Source organism: Macaca nemestrina, chromosome 20 (genome assembly GCF_043159975.1).
Source record: "Macaca nemestrina isolate mMacNem1 chromosome 20, mMacNem.hap1, whole genome shotgun sequence".
Taxonomy (NCBI): Eukaryota; Metazoa; Chordata; class Mammalia; order Primates; family Cercopithecidae; genus Macaca; species Macaca nemestrina.
In genome coordinates, this window is record NC_092144.1 from 58728698 (window position 1) to 58753149 (window position 24452).

General features: G+C 53.3%; 1 protein-coding gene across 1 annotated transcript in view; it reads left to right on the forward strand.

Annotated features, from left to right (window-relative positions):
• The first annotated feature begins 11091 nt into the window (after positions 1–11091).
• LOC105478644 (sulfotransferase family 2B member 1) overlaps positions 11092–24452 on the forward strand; it is a 46994-nt gene continuing 33633 nt past the window's right edge. Inside the window, exon 1 of the mRNA XM_011736158.2 lies at positions 11092–11226. Coding sequence (XP_011734460.2) covers positions 11156–11226 — 71 coding nt within the window. The 5' untranslated portion in view covers positions 11092–11155. The remainder of the gene's footprint in view (positions 11227–24452) is intronic.

Below are 24452 nucleotides of genomic sequence, written 5' to 3' on the forward strand. Positions count from 1 at the left end.
AGTCTCGCTCTGTCGCCCAGGCTGGAGTGCAGTGGCGCGATCTCGGCTCACTGCAAGCTCCGCCTCCCGGGTTTACGCCATTCTCCTGCCTCAGCCTCCTGAGTAGCTGGGACTACAGGCGCCCGCCACCGCGCCCGGCTAATTTTTTGTATTTTTAGTGGAGACGGGGTTTCACCGTGGTCTGATCTCCTGACCTTGTGATCCGCCCGCCTCGGTCTCCCAAAGTGCTGGGATTACAGGCGTGAGCCACCGCGCCCGGCTAAAGGTCATTTTCTAATTGACACTACGTGTGTGGGCCACCAGCTCCTCCCCCATGTTCTCTGCTCCGGCCACACTGGCGTCCTTTACATTCCTCTATCATGCCAGGCACCTTTCCACCACAGGGCCTTTGCAATGGCTGTTCTCAATGACTGCAGTACTCTTGCCCCAGATATGCACCCAGCTTACTCCCTCACCTCCATCAGGCCACCTCCTCTGAGAGGCCCACCTTAACTGCCCACCTAAAGCATCCCTTAGTTTAGCCAGGCATGGTGGTGAGCCCCTGAAGTCCCAGCTATTCAGAAGGCTGAGGCAGGAGGACTGCTTGAGCCCAGGAGTTCAAAACCAGCATGGGTAGCATAGCCAGACCCCACCTCTACAAAAATAAAACATAACAAATTAAGGCCAGGTGCGATAGTTCACGCCTGTAATCCCATCACTTTGGGAGGCCGAGGCCAGCAGATCACCTAAAGTTGAGAGTTCAAGGCTAGCCTTGGCAACATGGAGAAACCCTGTCTCTACTAAAAAAAAAAATACAAAATTAAGCCAGGCGCGGTGGCTCACGCCTGTAATTCCAACATTTTGGTAGGCCGAGGCGGGCGGATCACCTGAGGTCGGGAGTTTGTCTCTGCTAAAAATACAAAATTAGCTGGGCGTGGTGGTGCATCCCTGTAATCCCAGCTACTCGGGAGGCTGAGCAGGAGAATCGCTTGCACCCAGGAGGTGGAGGCTGCAGTGAGCCGAGATGGCTTCACTGCACTCCAGCCTGGGCGACAAGAGTGAAACTGTCTTAATAATAAAAAAATAATAATAATAATAAAATAAAAAATTAGCCGGGTGTGGTGGCGCATGCCTGCCTGCAATCCTAGGTACCCAGGAGGCTGAGGCAGGAGAATCGCTTGAACCCAGGAGGCAGAGTTTGCAGTGAGCCGAGGTCGCGCCACTGCACTCCAGCCTGGGCGACAGAGTGAGACTCCGTCTCAAAAAAAAACACAAAAAATGCTCACTCCATCACATCTGCCGTCTCTTTTGTGGTGGGAGGTCACATGTTCGCACTTTCCAGGATTGGGACCTGAACATCTCTGGGGGGACAATGTTCTGCCCACCATGAATCCGTTCTCACTTTTTTTTTTTTTTGCCACTGTGTCTCCAGTGCCTGCAACAGTGCCTGGCACGCAACAGGTGCTGGGGAATGAATGAACATGAATGGATGGGACCCAGCGGCAGGAAGGGCTGGATGCATGTGTCATGGAGCATGTTTTCGGGGACTGAGGGCCAAGGAGGAAGCCAGGCCCCTGGAGGAAGTGGGGGCAGTGCCCTGGCCCGAGGCAGGAGGAGGAGGAACGGAACAGGGATGAGCAAGATGAGGGTGGGAGGCGGAAAGATGAAGCAGCGATTGGGGCGTCCTGTTCTCCTGTAACCCGGCCTCCTGCCCACCCGTGCGCCACCCTCGGGCTGGGCCCAGGCCTCTCTGAAGCCACTGCAGGGAAGGGGGGTATGGGGGGGTGGTAGTGCACGGGGATGCCCAACTGGCACAGCTGGTTTGGCTGGTCCTGGCGTTTGGCAGAGGAAAGCACCGGGGACAGGTGAGGATGGTGTTGGGAGCACCCCAGGCCCAAAAGACACAGGGGAGGAGCGGCTACTGTGCTCACTGGTGCAACCCTATAAACCCAGACCCCCCAACATAACACTCCCACCCCACACCCCTCACTTGGCTCAGTCTGTCCCAGCCCAGGAAACCAGAAACTCAACCTCCCTGACCCCGAGCCCTAGCCCCTCCTCCCTCAGACGCAGGAGTCCAGATCCCCAGCCCCTCCTCCCTCAGACCCAGGAGTCCGGACCCCCAGCCCCTCCTCCCTCAGACCCAGGAGTCTGAGCCCCCAGCCCCTCCTCCCTCAGATGTAGGAGTCCAGACCCCCAGCCCCTCGTCCCTCAGACCCAGCAGTCCAGGCTCCCAGCCCCTCCTCCCTCAGACCCAGGAGTCCAGCCCCTCCTCCCTCAGACCCAGGAGTCCAGCCCCTCCTCCCTCAGAACCAGGAGTCCAGGCCCCCAGCCCCTCCTCCCTCAGAACCAGGAGTCCAGATCCCCAGCCCCTCCTCCTCCCTCAGACCCAGGAGTCCAGGCCCTCAGCCCCTCCTCCCTCAGACCCAGGAGTCCAGTCTCCAGCTCTGGTTCCCTGACACATTGTCACTACAACCGTGGCCTGTTGGACCCCCTGCTCTGTGTGCACCTGCCTCTCTCCCCACCCTGTTCTCCTTTTGTGACCACGCAGCCAGTAAGGACCCAGGTTCCGGCCTTCAGTCCCCCCACCCCATTCGCCCAGCATCCCTCCCCAGTCTCTGTCATCTTGGGGACCCAGGAGCCAGCACTCTCAGCCGCCCCCTCCCAAGAGACGAGCCTAGGTGTGATGTGGGGCCCACCCCCACGTGGCCTCCAGCCCAGCCCCAGCCCAGCTCAGGGCAGGCGGGGCATGAGTGTGAGTGTGAGTGTGCGGGGTGGGGCGGGCGGTGGTATCGGCCCTGGGGGCCTGTGCCGGCATATCGTGGGGATGGAGTAATCAGGGTGGGGTGGGGAGCAGACAAGGAGGTTTCGCTGCACCCCAAGATGGACCCACTGATTAGAGGGGACGGCTGGGGGGAGGCAGCGTGGCTTTGAGGTATCAGCCACCACCTCTCGCCCCACCCATCTCAGGTTACCTCCTCAAGGGGGCATTGCGTGGGCTTGGGGACAGGGGTGTCGTCTACCACCCGCAACCTCCCGCCAACCCCCTTCCCCAGGTCCACGTGTCTAAGTGTCCCACTTTTGTCTGTCTGGGTCACCAGGGTCTGGCCCAGGCCCCTCCTCCATCAAACCCAGGGGTCTGGGCCCCCAACTCTGGACCGTGCCGCCTCCCCACCCTATTCGGGTTCCTCCTTCCATCCTTCCTGACTTGGGATTTGGACGCCCCGCCCCCAGCCCCTGCCCCCTCGGGAATCCAGCCTCTAAGCAGCCAGGGCTGGCTGTCCTCAGGCTCCCAGAACTCCCGGCAATGACTGGCTTTTAATGGAAAGGTCAGGCTCTGGAGGTGACAGTGGCCTCAATTCTGTGGAAACGTGACCTCATGACCCAGTGACCTCCCTTTGCCCATGTCTGAGCTCCAAGAGCAAAATGGCACATCCCAGGGCTTGGGGGGGCAGATGGGCCCCCCCCAAGAGAGGCCAAGGAATTGCTTCAGGGTGGGAATCCCTGCTCTCCAGCCTCAGCCCATTGGCAAGGCCGCTTCCAATGCCCTCTTCACAATCAGCCCCTGAGGTGTAGAACAGGAGACAGCCTCCCTGTGGTCGGTGGCATACAGGGGACCTGTCCATTGTCCTTTGGGTTTATAGGGGTGGAGGGCATGTCCTGACTGGCCCAGCCTATCCCCACCTGCCACACTTAAGCCCCCAGGGATGGGTGTGAGTGTCCCTGGACGCCCTCACAGTCAACCCCTACCCAGGAACCCAGGACTACCTCCCTATCCCCAATGCTACTCTTTGTTTGGGGGGTTTTTGTTTTGTTTTGTTTTGTTTATTTTGTTTTTTGAGACGGAGTTTTGCTCTTGTTGCCCAGGCTGGAGTGCAATGACACGATCTCGGCTCACGGCAACCTCCGCCTCCCAGGTTCAAGCAATTCTCCTGCCTCAGCCTCTCAAGTAGCTGGGATTACAGGCACGTGCCACCATGCCCGGCTAATTTTGTATTTTTAGTAGAGACGGGGTTTCTCCATGTTGGTCAAGCTGGTCTCGAACTCCCGACCTCAGGTGATGTGCCCACCCTGGCCGCCCAAAGTGCTGGGATTACAGGCATGAGCCACCGTGTCTGGCCTGTTTTGTTTTTGTCACCCAGGCTGGAGCACAGTGGTGCAATCATAGCTTACTGCAGCCTCCACCTCCTGGGTTCAAGTGATCCTCCCACCTCACCCTCCCGAGTAGCTGAGACCACAGGTGCATGACACCATGCCCAGATAATTTTTTTTTTTTTTTTTTTTTTGAGACAGAGTTTCGCTCTGTCGCCCAGGCTGGAGTGCAGTGGCTGGATCTCGGCTCACTGCAAGCTCCGCCTCCTGGGTTCACGCCATTCTCTTGCCTCAGCCTCCCCAGTAGCTGGGACTACAGGCGCCTGCCACCTCGCCCAGCTAGTTTTTTGTATTTTTTAGTAGAGACGGGGTTTCACCAGGTTAGCCAGGATGGTCTCGATCTCCTGACCTCGTGATCCGCCCGTCTCGGCCTCCCAAAGTGCTGGGATTACGGAGGCTTGAGCCACTGCGCCCGGCCAATTTTAACATTTTTTGTAGAGATGAGGCCTTGTACCCCAGGCTGATATCAAACTCCTGAGCTTCAGCGATCTTCCTGCCTCAGCCTCCCAAAGCGCTGGGATTACGGAGGTGAGGCGCTGAGCCCGGCCCCCAGAGGCCCCCTCTTTGGCCTGGCAGAAATACCTCCCAGTGTCTTTCCGGCCTCTAGGCCTTTGTCCCTGCCAGGCCCTGTACCGAGATGCCTTTTCCACTGAAGTCCCACCTACCCACCTGGTGAGTTCCTCTGTCCTTGGTTTTGCCTTCTGGGGCATCCTTTTCCTGGGAAGTCATTCCTGGCCTCCCAAGAAGGTCCTGGCCTCTACAGCCAGGATACAAAGCACACAGAACTTAGCCTGAGCCAGCAGTCAATACAAATAGCCTCCAAGCCACACACCACAAGTTGCCACATTTTTTAAAAAAAGCAAAAAGAAATAGGTGGCCAGGCATGGTGGCTCACGCCTGTCATCCCAGCACTTCGGGAGGCTGAGGTGAATGGATCCTTTGAGGTCAGGAGTTCAAGACCAGCCTGACCAACCTGATGAAACCCCGTCTTTACTAAAAATGCAAAATAATTAGCTGGACATGGTGGTACACCCCTGTAACCCCAGTTACTTGGAAGGCTGAGGCAGGACAATCGCTTGAACCCAGAAGGCACAGGTTGCAGTAAGCCGAGATTGCACAGATCGTGACAGAGTGAAACTCAGTCTCAAAAACAAACAAAAAAGAAACAGGTAAAATTAATCGTAGGTTTCTCCAGCTTTAAGACTGGAAGGGGCCGGGCGCGGTGGCTCAAGCCTGTAATCCCAGCACTTTGGGAGGCCGAGACGGGCGGATCACGAGGTCAGGAGATCGAGACCATCCTGGCTAACACGGTGAAACCCCGTCTCTACTAAAAAATACAAAAAAACTAGCCAGGCGCGGTGGCGGGCGCCTGTAGTCCCAGCTACTCGGGAGGCTGAGGCAGGAGAATGGCGTGAACCCGGGAGGCGGAGCTTGCAGTGAGCCAAGATCACGCCACTGCACTCCAGCCTGGGCGGCAGAGCGAGACTCTGTCTCAAAAAAAAAAAAAAAAAAAAAAAAGACTGGAAGGGCCAGGTGCGGTGGCTCATGCCTGTAATCCCAGCACTTTGGGAGGCTGAGGCAGGAGGATCACGAGGTCAGGAGTTCGAGACCAGCCTGGCCAACATGGTGAAACCTCATCTCTACTAAAAATACAAAAAAACAGCCAGGCACGGTGGCTCACGCTTGTAATCCCAGCACTTTGGGAGGCAGAGGCGGGTAAATCATGAGGTCAGTAGATCGAGACCATCCTGGTTAACATGGTGAAACCCCGTCTCTACTAAAAATACAAAAAATTAGCCAGGCGTGGTGGCGGGCGCCTATAGTCCCAGCTACTCGGGAGTCTGAGGCAGGAGAATGGTGTGAACCGGGGAGGCGGAGCTTGCAGTGAGCTGAGATTGTGCCACTGCATTCCAGGCTGGGCAACAGAGCGAGACTCTGTCTAAAAAAAAAAAATATATATATATATATTTTATATATATATAAAATTAGCTGAGTGTGGTGGTGGGCGCCTGTAATCCCAGCTACTCAGGAGGCTGAGGCAGGAGAATTGCTTGAACCCGGGAGGTGGAGATTGCAGTGAGCCAAGATCATTCCACTGCACTCCAGCCTGGGTGACAGAGCAAGACTCTGTCTCAAAAAAAAAAAAAAGAAAAAAAAAAAGACTAGAGGGAAAAAAGAAAAGAAAATAATTAATTGTAGGAACAGATTTTATTCAATTTGATGTATCTAAAATATCACCACTTCAGCATGTAATCAATATAAAAATTACCCATGAGATGTTTTATATGCTTTGTATCTCAATTTTGATGCTCAATTTCCAAAAGTTACATTAAAATGGAGACTTACCAAGGCATTAATATCATGTTTAAGGGGAGAGTATTTTATGCTGTTTCTGTTTTTAAAGTTAAATTTAAGTTAATTAAAATGAAATAAAATGGAAAATGTTCACTTTCTCAGTCACATTGCCACATTTCTAGTGCTAAATAGCCACCTATGGCCAGTGGCTTCTGAGATGGACAGCACAGGTCTAAGCCATTTACTTACCTGTCTTGTTTGTGGACACAATACCAGAGACTGACCCAGAGGAGGTCTCTGCAGATATTAGTTGGAGAAATAGATGATTGGATATCTGGATGAATGGATGAGTGGATGCATGGATGGATGGATGGATGGGTAGATGGTTGGATGGATGGATGAATGGATGGAGGATGCATAGAAAGATGGATGCATAGATGGCTGGTTGAATGGATACCTGGCTGAGTGGATGAATGGAGGGAAGGAAGGATGGATGGATGGATGGATGGATGGATGGATGGATGGATGGAAGGTTGGTTGAGTAGATGCTTGGATGGATGAATGGATAGATAGTGATGAATGGATGGATGTATGGATGGATGGAGGAATGGATGGGTGATGGTTGGATGAATAAATGGCTGAATGAATGGAGGATGGATGGATACATGGATGGTTGGATGGTTGGGTGGCTAGATGAATGGATGAAAAATGGATGGATGGGTGATGGATGGCTGGATAGATGGATGATCGAGTAGAAGGTTGGATGGATGAATGGATGGATGGATGATGAATGGATGGGTGATGGCTGGCTGGATAGATGGATGATTGAGTAGAAGGTTGGATGGATGGATGAATGGATGGATGGATGATGAATGGATGGAGGGATGGGTGGTTGGATGGGTAGATAGATGGATGTTGAATGGATGATTGGATAAGTGGTTGGGTAGCTGGATGAATGGGTTGGGTGGATGGATGATGGAAGAATAGAGGGACAGGCGGATGCATAGATAGAGGGATGAACAGCTGGAGGAATGAATGAGTGTATAATCCTTGCTCCTCTCACTACCCATGACCAAGTGGCACTGCGTTTTCCACTTGCATTTTCCCACACTCTTCATCTTTTTTTTTTTTTTAATTGAGACCAAGTCTTGCTCTGTCACCCAGGCTGGAGTGCAGTGGCACAATCTCGGCTCCCTGAAACCTCTACTTCCTGGATTCAAGCAATTCTCTGCCTCAGCCTCCTGAGCAGCTGGGATTACAGGCACCCACCACCACTCCCGGCTAATTTTTGTATTTTTAGTAGAGATGGGGTTTTATCATGTTGGCCAGGCTGGTCTTGAACTCCTGACCTCGTGATCCACCCGCCTCGGCTTCCCAAAGTGCTGGGATTACAGGCGTAAGCCACCAGCTCAGGCCCACTCCTTCATCGTTCTAGTCTCATCCTTGTCTCCCAGATGTCCAATCCCCTCAGATTCATTTCTGGGGGATTGTACTAGTATCCCTGCACTCCCATAATTGGCTAAAATGTCACTCTGGTGTCTACTGGTTCTTCCTTGCCACCTCTGGGAGTGGACCCCTCGCCTCCCAGAATCAGGCTTTTGCATCTCCTCAGCTCCCTCCTCATTTTCCACAGAGATTCGACGGACTTCTCCTTGCACCACCATGACCCTCACTCATTCCATCATGTCTTCCTCTGACGATTCATTCATTCCACCAACAGGCACTTATTGAGCATCTACTATATTCCAGGCTCTTCCCTTGGGAAACAACTGAAGATGTGACATAGAACAAGCCCTTCTTTCATGGGGTTGACAGTCTCGTGGGGAGGCAGATGATAAACCAGACAAAGAAGCAAAACATTTAGGAGGTCAGATGGTGATGAGTGCTATGGGAAAAAGTAAAACAGGAAAGAGGAATGGAGAAGTTGGTGGATGAGCCTGGGGGAGGTGACACTGGGCAGACTCGAAAGAGGGGAGCCCACGAAGCTCCCAGGTATCGGGAACCGCATGCCAGGCGGGGGAAAAGCAAGGGCAAAGGCCCTGCAGTAGAAACCTCCCCTGGGTCTTAGGCCTCCTAGTTTGGCCAATTTCTTGCCACTGCCCACTCAGGTACAACCTCAGGCCCTACTGCTCCCTTCCCCGACCTTCCTGTGCCCCAGGGCTGCCTCCCCACCTGCCTGCCAGTTTCCCTCTCAGGACCCCTAAGGACCTGGGCATTCCCTTCCCCAGACTCTCCCCACCTCCCCGCCCCAGCAACACACAGAGCCAGGACAAAGGGTCATTGAATAGAAAACAAAGGTGTAGGCAGCCCAGCCTGAGGCCAGGTGGGGTGTCATGGTTCAGTCCCCCACCTCCGACATCAGAGGGGTTCACTCAGCCTCAGAGGGGGAAGCTTGGCCCTCTCACCCTTCCACCCGCCCTGCAGGAGACCCCTTTTCACAGCAGGGAACATCAAGGCTTAACACTGAACGTACCAAGGCAGAATGTTGAGGATGTGGAGTCAGTGGTGGCTGGGGCAGGGGTGGGCGCTCCCACAGCTGAGCCTCCTGGAGACGGGTCTTGGGGTGGTGAACTGAGAGATGGGATATCCCAGAACCCTCCTCTTCTGCTCGCCCTCAGAGTGAAGGCGGGCAGTGCTGTGCAACCTGGGAGAAGTCACATGACCTCTCTGGGCCCCCTTTCTGCATCTGTTCGATGACTCTGACTTCTTCCACCCCCCTCACCTATGCAACAATAATTGGTCAGTAAATACAATTTTATTTGTTTTGGCCTTTTTTTTTTTTTTTTTTTTGAGACGGAATTTTGCTCTTGTTGCCCAGGCTGGAGTGCAATGGCGCGGTCTTGGCTCACTGCAACCTCTGCCTCCAGGGTTCAAGCGATTCTCCCGCCTCAGCCTCCCGAATAGCTGGGATTACAGGCACCTGCCACCATAATCTGCTAAATTTTTGTATTTTTAGTAGAATGGGGTTTCGCTGTGTTGGCCAGGCTGGTCTCGAACTCCTGACCTCAGGCGATCCACCCGCCTCAGTCTCCCAGAGTGTTGGGATTACAGGCATGAGCCACTGCGCAGGCCTTCTTTTGGCTTTTTTTTTTGAGACGGAGTCTCGCTCTGTTGCCCAGGCTGGAGTGCATTGGCCGGATCTCAGCTCACTGCAAGCTCCGCCTCCCGGGTTCACGCCATTCTCCTGCCTCAGCCTCCCGAGTAGCTGGGACTACAGGCGCCCACCACCTCGCCTGGCTAGTTTTTTGTATTTTTTAGTAGAGACGGGGTTTCACCATGTTAGCCAGGATGGTCTCGATCTCCTGACCTCGTGATCCGCCCGTCTCAGCCTCCCAAAGTGCTGGGATTACAGGCTTGAGCCACCGCGCCCGGCTTTTTTTTTCTTTTCTTCTTTTTTTTTGAGATGGAGTCTCTCTCTGTCGCCCAGGCTGCCGTGCAGTGATATGATCTCAGCTCTCTGCAACCTCCACCTCCCAGGTTCAAGTAATTCTCGTGTCTCAGCCTCCCAAGTAGCTGGGATTACAGGCACCTGCCACCACTGGTGGGGAGACTGGCTTCATGGCCAGACTCCAGGACTCTTACGGGTCAGGGACCAACAGCTGGGGAGGGCCAGGGTTTGGGGTAGGGGCAGAACAGAAGAGAACACTGTCTATGCCAAGCCCACTGTGTACCAGATACTCCACCAGCAGCTGAGAGTGTCTCCCTCAGTCCTCACAGCAGCCCGGGGAAACCAAGGCAAGATTCACAGATGGGGAAACCAAGGCAAGATGAGCCTATGAGCCTGGTTCCAGGCCCCACAGCTGGGAGGCACTGGAGCTGGGATTCAAACCAGGGCTGTGACCTTCAAACTCTCACGCCCAACCATATCTGGCAGTCGTCTCTCATATCCGTGTCTTTCCCTGTCCCTGACCTTTCTGTGTATCTCTGTTGGGTCTCTCAAGGTCTCTGGCCCCTGTGTGTCTCTGTCTCCTCTCCTCTGGGTCTCTGTGTGTCTCTGTCTCTGCCCTCGGTGTATCTCTGTTGTGTCTCTCAAGGTCTCTGGCCCCTGTGCATCTCAGCCCCCTCTAGGTCTCGGTCTCCCACGAGCTCCGTCCTCTCCCTCTCCCTCTCTCCCTGGCTCCCGCCCTGTCTGTGCTGCTGTGGTCCTGGCTGTGCCTCTGTCCCTGTGTGTGTTTCCAGGGTGCCCCTAAGCATCAGCCCGTGAAGGCGAGTTTCTATCGCCCGTCCCCAGCGGTGGCCTAGTGCTTGGAACAGTGCGGGGCAGACGGGAGATGCTCAGTAAATATTTCTCAAATGAATAAAGGAATGAATGAGTGAGTGAATGAATGAGCTCGCTGAGATGGGCGAGATCAGCGCCATTTCCCAAATGAGCAACGTGGGCTCCAGGTGGGTGCCCACAGGCCCAGAACTGCCAGCCTGGAAGGTTCCAGTGTGGGCTTGACACTGACCCCCTGGACTCTGCCCCCAGCTGAGCACCAGACGCCAGGACGTGCCCATCACTGCTCCTCCCCGCCCTCAGAGCAGGGTGACTCCCTCTGGCCTCTCCCCGCTGTCGGAGGCGTGGGTAGCAGCTGGGAAAACCGGCTGGGTGCTGCCCCTCCCCTTGGGCCGGGCACGGAGTAGGCACCTGGCGGGCTCCCCAGGTGGCAGACGCTGTCGCTGCGCACACCTGGCCTCCGTGCCGCCTGCTCCCTGCTCGTCCTCCCCTCCCCACCCTCACCCACCTGCCATGGACGGGCCCGCTGAGCCCCAGATCCCGGGCTTGTGGGACACCTATGAACCTGACATCTCGGAAATCAGGTGAGGCCCAGACCTGGGCAGGAGCCAGGAGATCCCAGGGAGGACGTGGCTGTTTGGGGGAGCCAGAGGCTGTGGCAAGGGTGGCCTCCAGCCTCCCATGGCGGCAGGCCTAGCCCAGACTTGGCTGTCGGGGCTGGGCTGGGCTGGGGCATCCAACGTGGTGTACAGGTCCCTCCTGAGAAGGGAGTGAGGACATGGCCGTGCTGAGTCACCAGTGGGGATGCCTGGGGTGTCCCTGTCCCTCTTGGGGCCTCAGTTTTTCTGTCTGCCAAAGGGGCTCACAAGCCCCGTGTCTCCCTGATAGAGGAGTGGAAGAGAGCAGGCCGCTTGGTGCACAGTAGTTGCTCAGGAAACACAACGGCCTGTAGTGCCCAGGACACCCCATGCAAGCCTGAAATAAGGGGGGTGTTTGGGGTGAAATGGGAGAAACTGGGACGCCGCTGAGACCCAGAGGGAATCTGTGTTCTAGGGGGCTTGGGGCTGAGAGGGCAGGCTCCGGACTCTTCAGGTATCCTAAGAGTGGTTAGGGCAGAGCACTGCCCACCTCCGTGAGCTCAGCGTGACTCCCTGTTCCTGGGGATGAGTCAGGCACTTTGACAGCACCTGCTTTCCAGGTGGGGAAACTGAGGCTGGGAGGGAATGCGACATGACCGCAATTACAAAGCTAGAGGCAAATCTGAAGCCAGTCTGTCTCACCCCAGAGCCTGTGGTTTCTCCTGCTCCTCTCAGCCTTGGTGATGTCCCTTTACACCCCTCCCCGTGGCTCCGTTTTTCAGGTGAGCGTGCAGAGGCCCAGAGAGGGCAGGCAGCCTGCCCCATATCACACAGCGAACTGCTGAGACAATCTGCAATCCCTCGTATCTTGTACTCTTGCCAAGTGAGACCTTTCTGGCAGCCTGGACCCCTCCAGCCACCGTGGGCTGTGAGGAGGAGGACAACCAAGACCCGTTCTCAGCCCAGTTGCCTCATTCCTTTCTTATTTTATTTTATTTATTTATTTTTTTTGAAACGGAGTTTCACTCTTGTTGCCCAGGCTGGAGCGCAATGGCACAATCTCAGTCCACTGCAGCCTCCGCCTCCTGGGTTCAAGTGATTCTCCAGCCTCAGCTTCCCAAGTAACTGGGATTACAGGAGCCCGCCACCACGCCTGGCTAATTTTATTTTTGTATTTTTGGTAGAAAAGGGGTTTCACCATGTTGGTCAGGCTGGTCTTGAACTCCTGGCCTTAGGTGATCCACCTGCCTCGGCCCCCCAAAGTGCTGGGATTACAGGCGTGGGCCACCGCGCCTGGCTGCCTCCTTTCATTCCACTGTTTCAGGCCCTCCCCTCCCCTCCCTCAGCCAGAAGCTGGGGCATGGAGAGGCCTTCTTGGGTGCCTGGGACTCCAGAGACAGGCGCAGTTCAATCCTGATTGCTGTGTGACCTAGACAAGCTTCCTAGTGTCTCTGGGCCTCCTGGGCTGAGAGCGGTGACCAGGCTGGCCCAGTTCTGCTTGAGGCAGGCCCCAGCATTCGGTACTCAACATTGGCTAATCCAGGCCTTCTGAGCTCTGCAATTCTTTCCTCCAGAGATAAACAGATAAGCCAGCTCGCCTCTGGGAAGGCCTCACCCCCACCCCATCCAGGCACCTGGGAGCCTTTTTTATCTCTGCTAAGGCCCTGCCAGCTGGTCATAAAATGCCCTGAGTGTGCTCGCTAAGTGGGTGACCTTGGTTCAGTCATTGACCCTCTGCGACGCTCGGTTTCATCGTGAGGGAGAACAGCACCTCCCCTGCAGGACTCCTCCAGCCCTGAATGGCTGCGGCGCCCTGGGGGTGCCCTTAGGACCTCAAACTTCCAGGCTCTTCTGGAATCCCCTAGGCCAGGAAGCGTGCCTCTCCCCAGCGAGCCCACTGGAGCATCCCCCCGGGGCCTGCTTCCTCCTGGGTGTCCCCCTCTCGGGTCCCCTCAGATACGCCACATCCCCCTGAACTCAGCAGCCCCCTCAAATTCCCATCTCCTCCTGGGTTGCCCATCTCAGGGATGCCCCCCCCACCCCACATCACTGGCTCAGATCCACAGGGCTTCTCCTGGCCCCGACTTTCCCCTCTGCTTGCCCCCAGCCTGTCAGTCCCCAATCCCCACCCCAGTCCCCTGACTCTCTGCCCCGTTCTTCCTCTCGGTTGCCACAGCCCCAGCTCAGGCCTCCTCATCTCCCCCCAACACCACCTCAGCTGTCCCAGGCTGCTCCTCCCTTCCTCCCAGCCATCCAGTGAATTCCTCAGCGCCCAGCCCTCACCCACCCCGCCCCCAGCCTCCTCACCTGCATTCCAACTACTCTACTACTTTGTGTGTTTTTTTTTTTTTTGAGACTGAGTCTGGCTCTGTCACCCAGGCTGGAGTGCAGTGGCACGATCTTGGCTCACTGCAACCTCTGCCTCCTAGGTTCAGGTGTATTACCTCATCTAATCCTCACCGCCATCTGAGATGAACCCACTCTGATGTCATCCCGTGTTAGAGATGAGGCCCAGAAAGGTTGAGTGACTTGCCTAGGGTCACACAGCTGCCAAGCAGGGAACAGCCAAGATTTGAACCAGGGAAGCCTGACTGTATCATGCGCTGGACAGGAAATGTAGAGATGATGAGCAAGACCAGGAAGGAGCGAGATCCAGGAGGTAGACTCAGCCCAGATGGGAGGCGTAGCAGGCACTCTGAGGTTCTAGCTGGGATGACAGGTGCGTGCCACTGCGCCTGGGTAATTTTTTTTTTTTTTTTTTTTTTTTTGAGATGGAGTCTCGCTCTGTAGTCCAGGCTGGAGTGCAGTGGCACTATCTCGGCTCACTGCAACCTCGGCCTCCCAGGTTCAAGTGATTCTCCTGCCTCAGCCTCCCAAGTAGCTGGGATTACAGGCACCTGCCACCACGCCCAGCTAATTTTTACACTTTTAGTATGGACAGGGTTTCACCATGTTGGCCAGGCTGGTCTCGACTCCTGACCTCAGGTGATCCACCCACCTTGGTCTCCCAAAGTGCTGGGATTACAGGTGCGAGCCACCGTGCCCGGCCTATCTACTCTATTACTTCGAATTACTTCTGGCCACACTGTTCCCTGCCACAGTGCCTTTGCTTATCTGGCTCCTTCCCCAGGGATCCCAGAAAGATCTTTTCTCTCTCTCTTTTGAGACAGAGCCTTGCTCTGTGGCTCATGCTGGAGTGCAGTGGCACAATCTCGACTGACTGCAATCTCTGCCTCCTGGGTTCAAGCAATTCTCTTGCCTCAGCCTCCGGAGTAGCTGGGATTACAGGCATGTGCCACCATGCCCAGGTAAATGTTTTTAAATTTATTATTATTATTATTTTTTGGAGATGGAGTCTTGCTCTGTCACCTGGGATTTCTGTCACCCGGCAATTCTTCTGCCTCAGCCTCCCGAGTAGCTGGGATGACAGGCACACTCTACCACACCTGGCTAATTTTTTTTTTTTTTTTTTTTTTTTGAGACGGAGTCTGGCTCTGTCGCCCAGGCTGGAGTGCAGTGGCGCAATCTCGGCTCACTGCAAGCTCCGCCTCCTGGGTTCACGCCATTCTCCTGCCTCAGCCTCCAAGTAGCTGGGACTACAGGCGCCCGCCACCACGCCCGGCTAGTTTTTTGTATTTTTAGTAGAGATGGGGTTTCACCATGTTAGCCAGGGATGGTCTCGATCTCCTGACCTCGTGATCCACCCGCCTCGGCCTCCCAAAGTGCTGGGATTACAGGCTTGAGCCACCACGCCTGGCCCTAAATTTTTTATATTTTAGTAGAAACGGGGTTTCATCATGTTGGCCAGGCTGGTCTCAAACTCCTGACCTCAGGTGATCTGCCCGCCTCGGCCTCCCAAAGTGATGGGATTACAGGTATGAGCCACCGCGCCCGGCCTAATTTTTGTATTTTTAGTAGAGACAGGGTTTCACCACTTTCGGGGCTTTGCACGCACCAGTGCCCTGTCCTTTGCCTGGACTGACCTCTGCCCTCTCTCCTTCCTTTGCCAAACTGCTCAGGCTTTAAGATTCAACACAGGCAATTTAGGATTTTTGGCCCAGGGGGATGAGAGAAGGCAGGCAGACACCCACCCCAGGTTCCAGGTCCCTGATCATGCCGGTCTAACTTCAAATCTGCCCCGTGGCACCAAAATATTGGCCTGTTCGTGGATAGGAAATGAATGTGGGAAATTTGTGAAAAGGATGTCGAGAATGAATGAATGAATGAATGGAGGTTCCATTAAGCAACCTCTGAGCTGGGGCTTCCAGAATGAGTCGGGGTTAGCAGACGGGGAGGAGGGGCAGGGCATGCTGGGAGAGGGAATGGTTGGGGCATAGGGACGTAGGTGGCTTCAGGAGAGTAAGGATCAGCTGGGTCCGAAGAGAGGCAGCCGCAGTGGAAACTCCCTGTGGTGGGTCATCCTGCAGCAGACCTGAGTGGCTCTCAAATGGTTCATTCTTTAAGCACCCGGGAGGGAAGGAGAGAAACTATTGTTTTCAGAATACACACATACGTGATTTAAAAAAAAAAAAAAAAAAAAAAAAGTTGCTGGCGCAGTGGCTCACACCTGCAATCCCAGAACTTTGGGAGGCCGCGGCGGGTGGATCACTTGAGGTCAGGAGTTCGACACCAGCCTGGCCAACATGGTGAAACCCCGTCTCTACTAAAAATATAAAAATTAGCCAGAGTCATGCCGCATGCCTGTAATCCCAGCTACTCAGGAGGCTGTGGCAGGAGAATCGCTTGAACCCAGGAGGCGGAGGTTGCAGTGACCTGAGATCGTGCCACTGCACTCCAGCCTAGACAACACAGCAAGACCCCTGTCTCTAAAAAAATAAAATAAAAACCAAACAAGGAATTGACCAGAATTTAATTCAGGATAGCAGCTCAAGGGAAGAGTAGATGCTACAGGGAGGGGCCCAGAGATATCAGCAAGGTGCGTCGCTCAGAATGTTCTAGTTTATGAGGTTGGTTATAAATTATGCTTTAGAAATTTAATATGTGAGATCGGGCTCCGTGGCTCATGCCTGTAATCCCAGCACTTTGGGAGGCTGAAGAGGGCAGATCACTTGAAGTCAGGAGTTCAAGACCAGCCTGGCCAACATGGTGAAACCCTGTCTCTACTAAAAATACAAACATTTGCCAGGCGTGAAGGTGCCTGCCTGTAGTCCCAGCTACTCGGGAGGCTGAAGCAGGAGAGTTGCTTGAACCCAGGAGGCAGAGGTTGCAGTGAGCTGAGATCGCACTACTGCACACTAGCTTGGGTGACAAGATTGAAACTCCATCTCAAAAAAAAAAAAAAAAGAAAAGAAAAAAGAAATTTAATATGTGTTCCATGTGGCCTTGTATGTAAAAAGGACTAAAAAGGATAATAAGGGCTAAATTAAAATCGTAAGAGGCCGGGCGCGACAGCTCATGCCTGTAATCCCAGAACTTTGGGAGGCCGAGGCGGGCAGATCGAGAGTTCGAGACAGCCTGGCCAACATGGAGAAACCCTCTCTCTACTAAAAATAGAAAAAAAATCAGCCAGGCATGCTGGTGGGCGCCTGTAGTCTCAGCTACTTGGGAGGTGAGGCAGGAGAATTGCTTGAACCCAGGAGGCAGAGGTTGCGGTGAGCCAAGATCGTGCCATTGCACTCCAGCCTGGGCAACAAGAGTGAAACTCTGTCTCAAAAAAAAAAAAAAAAAATTACAATTAAAAAAATTAAAAAAAAATCGTAAGAGGAAAACATTTGGCACAGGCGGTAGGCAGGATGGGCTGCAGAGCCAGTAGACTGACAAGCCCAGGATGTTATAATCCCTGTAACATCCTTGAAGTTGTTCTCAACCTATTGAGTGCTGTCTGTATTACCTCATCTAATCCTCACAGCGGTCTGAGATTAACCCACTTTAACTACTGTCATCCCCTGCGAGAGGTGAGGCCCAGAGAGGTTGAGTGACTTGCCCAGGGTCACACAGCTGCCAAGCAGGGCGTAGCCAGGATTTGAACCAGGGAAGCCTGACTGTATCACGCCCTGGATGGGGAACTTAGGGATGAGCAAGACCCGGAAGGAGCGAGATCCAGGAGGGAGACCCAGACAGGAGGCATAGCCGGCGCTCTGCGGTTCCAGGCGTTTCTTTGCATTCCCTGCATGCTGGGCTACGGAGAGTGTCAAGGCCAGAGAAGCCACGCCGGCCTTTGGACCTGGGGCGCCTCGGGCAGCCAAGGAGAGCTGCGATGGCCGCTCCTCCCCTCGCTCTGATCTCGGGAGTCCCTGGCGCCGGCACCGTCTCATCTCTGCCTCTTATTGGCGGGGAGGGCGGGGCGAGGAGGGGCCAACTCTGGTTTTTCAACCCCGGTCCCGCCTTCCTTGGGGAGGGCTGAGCCACTTGAATGATTTTACGGCCACAACCCTGCCAGTCGTGAGGCTGCTTTTCCTTTTTTCTTTTCTTTTCTTTTTTTTTTTTTTGAGACGGAGTTTCGCTCTGGTTGCCCGGGCTGGAGTTCAGTGGCGCCATCTCGGCTCACTGCAATCTCCGCCTCCCGGGTTCAAGCGATTCTCCTGCCTCAACCTCCGGAGTAGCTTGGACTACAGGAGCACGCCACCATGCCGGGCTAATTTTTGTAGTTTTAGTAGAGACGGAGTTTCACCATACAGGTCAGGCTGGTCTCGAACTCCTGACCTCAGGTGATCCACTCGCCTCGGCCTCCCAAAGTGCTGGGATTACAGGAGTGAGCCATCGCACCCTGAAGCTGCTTTTTCTGAGACAGGGGCTGATCAAGAGGTTTCAAACAATTAAGAAATAATAAGACATTGCCTCCCCGCTGGGTGAAATTTGGGCGGGCAGACTAGGGAGAGGGGCTTTGGGGCCGGCACTAGCGGATGCGGGGACTTGGGGAGAAGTGGAAAAAGATGCTCACGGTTCCCTCCTTCTCCCCCCAGTCCCTGACTCAGGCTTGAGGAGTGAGGGACAGGATGCGATTTCCTTTCCACTCGCTCTTTGGGGTGGGGGGTGGCAGTTGTGCCTGGCGGGCCTGCGTAGGGACCGGCAGAGGAAAGGCTGAGAAGTGGGGACGTTCAGAGTTCAGGATCCATTTGGTTTTGTTTTTTGTTTTGTTTTGTTTTGTTTTGGAGACAGTTTTGCTCTGTCCCCCACGCTAGAGTGCAGTGGCACGATTTTAGCTCACTGCAACCTGCGGCTCCTGGGTTCAAGCGATTCTCTTGCTTCAGCCTCCCAAGTAACTGGGATTACAGGCATGTGCCACCATACCCAGCTAATTTTTGTGTTTTTGATAGAGACAGGGTTTCTCCATGTTGGCCAGCTGAGTTCAGGACCCATTTGGAAAGAACCGAGCAGCCCAGTTTGCCACCTGGAGGGTCTGGAGGAGGAACTGTGGGACCCAGTGGGTCACCCATGACATGGAATAAATGCCAGGCCGAGAAGGGAGACCCTAGCCTTGCCAGGAGGCCTGGAGTGGAGGCCCTAAGACAGGTGTGGCCGGCTACTTACACGGGGACCAGAGCCCCAAGGATCTGGGAAAGTGGGGACCCTGACACCGCAGGCAAGAATGCCTGCAGGGGCCAGGTGCCACAGCTCACGCCTGTAATCCCAACACTTTGGGAGGCCGAGGCAGGAGGATTGCTTGAGGCCAGGAGTTCAAGACCAGCCTGAGCAACATAGCAAACCCTCATCTCCCTTTAAAAAAAAATTAAAAAGAAAAGAATGCCCACAGGAAGGCAGTCCCAGGTTCGAACGCCGCCTCTGTGGCTCAGGAGCTGGGACCCTCCTGGTAGACAGGACTGCCCTGAGGGCTGAGCGTCTGTGAAACGGGCAATGACTGGGGAAGGGCTTGACCGGGGCTCACGGCTGACTCAGCGTTTGTGCTGTTTCTCTCTTTCCTCCTTCCCCAGTTTCTGGGACCGCTGCTGAGCCAGGGAGGGAGGGAGGAGACAGGTGAGGAATGATAATAATGACGAGCTTCCTGAACATCTGCCCTGAGCCAGGCCCTGTGCTGAGGGCAGTGTGAGGAGGAGCTCATTCAGTCTTCCCAACAGCCGTGTGTGGTCCCAGTGTTACAATGCCCGTTTTACAGATGGGAAAACTGAGGCCCCACTCATAACCCTCATGCCAGAGAAAGGAATCCGACAGGGGCTTGGAACTGCAGTCAGAGGCTGCCCCTCAGTGGCCATTTCTTCTCTGGGGGCCTTGTCACCCCCTGTGGTTTCCATGACTCTGGCCACCCTCCATAGATATATACCACGAGCCCATAGGAAAACATTTTCTCGTAGCCACGTTTTTTAAAAAACATAAAAGAAACAAGTGAAATTAATTTTAATCACATATCTAATCTATCTGAAATAGCATTTCCACATATACTCAATTTCAAAAATTGTCACTGAGGCTGGGCATGGTGGCTCATGTAATCCCAGCACTTTGAGAGGCCGAGACAGGTGGATCCCTTGAGGTCAGGAGTTCGAGACCAGCCTGGCCAACATGGTGAAACCCCATCTCTAGTAAAAATACAGAAATTAGGTCAGCCGCGGTGGCTCACGTCTGTAATCCCAGCACTTTGGGAGGCCGAAGTGAGCCTATCACTTGAACCCGGGAGGTGGAGGTTGCAGTGAGCTGAGATCCCGCCATCGCACTCCAGTCTGGGCAACAAGAGCAAAACTCCGTCTCAAAAATTAAAAAAATAAAAATTAGCCAGATGTGGTGGTGGGTGCCTGTAATCCCAGCTACTTGGGAGGCTAAGGCAGGAGGATTGTTTGAACCCAAGAGGCGGAGGTTGCAATGGGGCTGAGATCGCACCTCTGCACTCCAGCTTGGGAGACAGAGCAAGACCTTGTCTCAAAAAAATAAATTCGGGCCCTGTGCGGTGGCTCATGCCTATAATCCCAGCACTTTGGGAGGCTGAGACAGGCGGATCCCCTGAGGTTGGGAGTTCCAGACCAGCCTGACCAACATGGAGAAACCCTGTCCTACTAAAAATAGAAATTTAGCCGGTCGTGGTGGTGCATGTCTGTAATCCCAGCTACTCCGGAGGCTGAGGCAGGAGACTCGCTTGAACCCGGGAGGCGGAGGTTGCAGTGAGCCGAGATCACGCCATTGCACTCCAGCCTGGGCAACAAGAGCAAAACTCTGTCTCAAAATAAATAAATAAATAAATAAAATTAAGATAAAATAAATAAATAAATAATAAAGGTATGCTGGAAGGGAGAGAGAGAGGAGGCGTTTGAGAGCAAGGAGGAGAGAAAAAAGTGAAGTGCCCCAGGCGAAAGGTGTCGCGCAGGGTGCGGTTCCACGGTGTGGTGGAGCATTCCACACTCAGGGAACAAGCCAAACTGGACAGTGAGAACGGAACAATACTGGCAGCCCAGCTAGAGCGGGACTCGGAGGGGCAGGGCCTGTGGTGAGACTGCCAGGCTTCGAGGGACAGAGCCAGGGACCTCGAACCTAAGGTGTGTGCTCCATCAGGCAGAGGTGGGTGAAAGATGCTCTCCATCCCGGAGCCCCACTCTCCTCTTCTCCAAAATGGGCCTTGGCTGGGTGCAGTGACTCACGCCTGTAATCCCAGAACTTTGGGAGGCCGAGGCAGGCGGATCACCTGAGGTCGGGAGTTCAAGACCAGCCTGGTCAACATGGCGAAACCCCATCTCTACTAAAAACACAAAAATTAGCCGGGCCCAGGGGCTTACACCTGTAATCCCAGAACTTTGGGAGGCCGAGGCAGGAGAATCACTTGAGGTCAGGAGTTTGAGATCAGCCTGAACAACATGATGAAACCCCGTTTCTACTAAAATACAAAAAATTTAGCCGGGTGTGATAGAGTGTGCCTGTCATCCCAGCTACTTGGGAGGTAAATAAATAAAAATTAAAAATCATATGAATATTTATATAGATTTTTATTATTATTTTATTATTTATAGATCACAGTTTTACCTGTTTTGAGGATATATACGATATTTATACAGACTTTATTTATTTATTTTTTGAGACAGAGTCTCACATCCTCACCCAGGCTGGAGTACAGTGGCACGATCTCAGCTCAATGCAACCTCCGCCTCCCAGGTTCAAGCAATTCTCTTGCCTCAGCCTCCCAAGTAGCTGGGATTACAGGCATGCACCACCATACCCAGCTAATTTTTGTATTTTTAGCAGAGACAGGGTTTCACCATGTTGGCCAGGCTTGTCTTGAACTCCCGACTTCAAGGGATCCACCTGCCTCGGCCTCCCAAAGTGCTGGGATTACAGGTGTGAGCCACCGTGACCAGCCGATATTTATATAGACTTCAAGTGTGCAGGAATTGGAAAGAAAAGAAAAAAGTGAAGGGGGAACTTTCCCTATCAGATCTTTTTTTGTTTGTTTGTTTGTTTGTTTGTTTGAGACGGAGTTTTGCTCTGTCGCCCGGGCTGGAGTGCAGTGGCCGAATCTCGGCTCACTGCAAGCTCCGCCTCCCGGGTTTACGCCATTCTCCTGCCTCAGCCTCCCAAGTAGCTGGGACTACAGGTGCCTGCCACCTCGCCCAGCTAGTTTTTTGTATCTTTTTGGTAGAGACGGGGTTTCACCGTGTTAGCCAGGATGGTCTCCATCTCCTGACCTCGTGATCCGCCCATCTCAGCCTCCCAAAGTGCTGGGATTACAGGCTTGAGATAAAAATATATTATATATTTTTTAATATAAAATTTTATTAAAATAGATTTTTTGTGGAGACAGAGTCTCACTATGTTGCCCAGGCTGATTTTGAACTCCTGGGCTCAAGCCATTCTCCCGCTTTGACTTCCCAAAGTGGTAGGATGACAGGTGCATGCGCCACTGCACCCAGCCTCCTATCAGATCTTAAAACCTACTTTACAGCTACTACAATGCAAATCATATGATATCCACTCTGTGACCTAGCAATTCTGTTCCTAGTTATTTGCCCGAGAGAAATGAGAACGCAGGTTCCCACAAAGACAGGAACAGCTGTGGCGGCTTTGGGAGTAATAGCCTGACCTGGAAACCACCCAGGTGTCCATTAACAGAGGACTGGATCAACACATTGTGATTTATTTATGCAGTGGAATTCTACTCAGCCGCAAACGGGAACAAGCTCTAATGTACACACAGACACGGAAAATGTCAGAAACATTATGCTAGGCAAAAACAACCAAGACACCAAAGAGCCTCTTCTGTAAGATGACAGGTCCAGAGCATGCAAGATGGAGTTGACACAATCTGTGCGGTGGGGGAGGTGGAGGGGTGGCCTCTGGGGACAGGGCAGGAACTGATTGAGACAAGATGCAGTCCGGGGCGTAGGCGCCGTGGCTCACGCTTGTAATCCCAGCACTTTGGGAGGCTGAGGCGGGTGGATCACTTGAGGCCAGGAGTTCAAGACCAGCCTGACCAACATGGTGAGACCGCATCTCTACTAAAAATACAAAAATTAGCCGGGTGTGATGGCACATGCCTGTAATCCCAGCTACTCAGGAGGCTGAGGCAGGAGAATCGCTTGAACCCGGGAGGCGGAGGTTGCGGTGAGCCAAGATTGTGCCATTGCACTCCAGCCTGGGTGACAAGAGTGAAATTCCGTCTAAAAAAAAAAAAAAAACACACACACATACAAAAATCAGCCAGCTGTGGTGGTGGGCACCTGTAATCCCAGTTAGTCTGGAGACTGAGGCAGGAGAGTTGCTTGAACCTGGGAGGCGGAGGTTGCAGTGAGCCAAGATGGCAGCGCTGCACTCCAGCCTGGGCGACAGAGTGAGACTCCATCTCAAAAGGTGCAGTGGCCCCATCATGGATCACCGCAGTTTAGAACTCCTAGGCTCAAGCAATCCTCCCACCTCAGCCTCCCAAAGTGCTGCAATTACAAGTGTGAGCCACTGTGCCCGGATTACTTTTTTACATAACTAAGATATGACTTTCTATCTGTCTCCACCCTTGCTTTTCCGTTCTTTGTAATGTCAGACATCTTGCCAAATAAATGCCACCTCCTCCTCCCAACCTTTTATTATGAAATTTTTCAAAACTTACAAGAACAATGGAAGGATTACCCCGTGAACACCCCTATACCCACCACCACTAAAATTTGGGGGTTTTAACATTTTTTTATTTATTTTTATTTTTATTTTTATTATTTTTTTTGAGACAGAGTCTCGCTCTGTCGCCCAGGCTGGAGTGCAGTGGCCGCATCTCAGCTCACTGCAAGCTCCGCCTCCCGGGTCTACGCCATTCTCCTGCCTCAGCCTCCCAAGTAGCTGGGACTACAGGCGCCCGCCACCTCACCCGGCTAGTTTTTTGTATTTTTTAGTAGAGACGGGGTTTCACCGTATTAGCCAGGCTGGTCTCGATCTCCTGACCTTGTGATCCGCCCGTCTCGGCCTCCCAAAGTGCTGGTATTACAGGCTTGAGCCACCGCGCCCGGCCGGTTTTAACATTTTTTTAATCTTTTTTCTTTTTTACAGTGTCCCTCTCAGGATACACTGAAATTTTATTGTATAGTACTTGTTTTGTCACAGATCTTTGCATCCCTCTAGCCATGTATCAATCCTTCTGGCTTTTTTGTTATTGTTGTTGTTGTTGTTGTTGTTGTGGTTTTGTGGTTGTTGTTTTGAGATGAGATTTCACTGTGTCGCCCAGGCTGGAGTGCAGTGGCGAGATCTAGGCTCACTGCAACCACTGACTCCCAGGTTCAAGCGATTCTCCTGCCTCAGCCTCCCAAGTAGCTGAGATTACAGGTTTGCACCACCACACCCGGCTAATTTTTGTATTTTTAGTATAGACAATGTTTCACCATATTGGTCAGGCTGGTCTTGAATACCTGGCCTGGTGATCCACCTGCCTCAGCCTCCCAAAGTGCCGGTATTACAGGCGTAAGCCACTGCTCCCATCCTAATTTTTGGTTTTTTAGTAGGGACAGGGTTTCGCCATGTTAAACAGGCTGGTCTCAAACTCCTGACCTCAGGTGATCAACATGCATAGGCCTCCCAAAGTGTTAGGATTACAGGCGTGAGTCACGGCACCCAGCCTAATCCTTACTTTTGATGCATTTCAAAGTAAATTACAGACATCTGAATGTTTCCCCCTAAACATTCCAGGTTGCATATTATTAACTACTTCAATATTTGTTTATGGGTGTGTGTGTGTGTGTGTGTGTGTGTGAGAGAGAGAGAGAAAGAGAGAGAGAATCTCCCTCTGTCACCCAGGCTGAAGTGCAAAGGCTAGATTTTGGCTCACTGCAACCTCTGCCTCCCAGGTTCAATCAATTCTC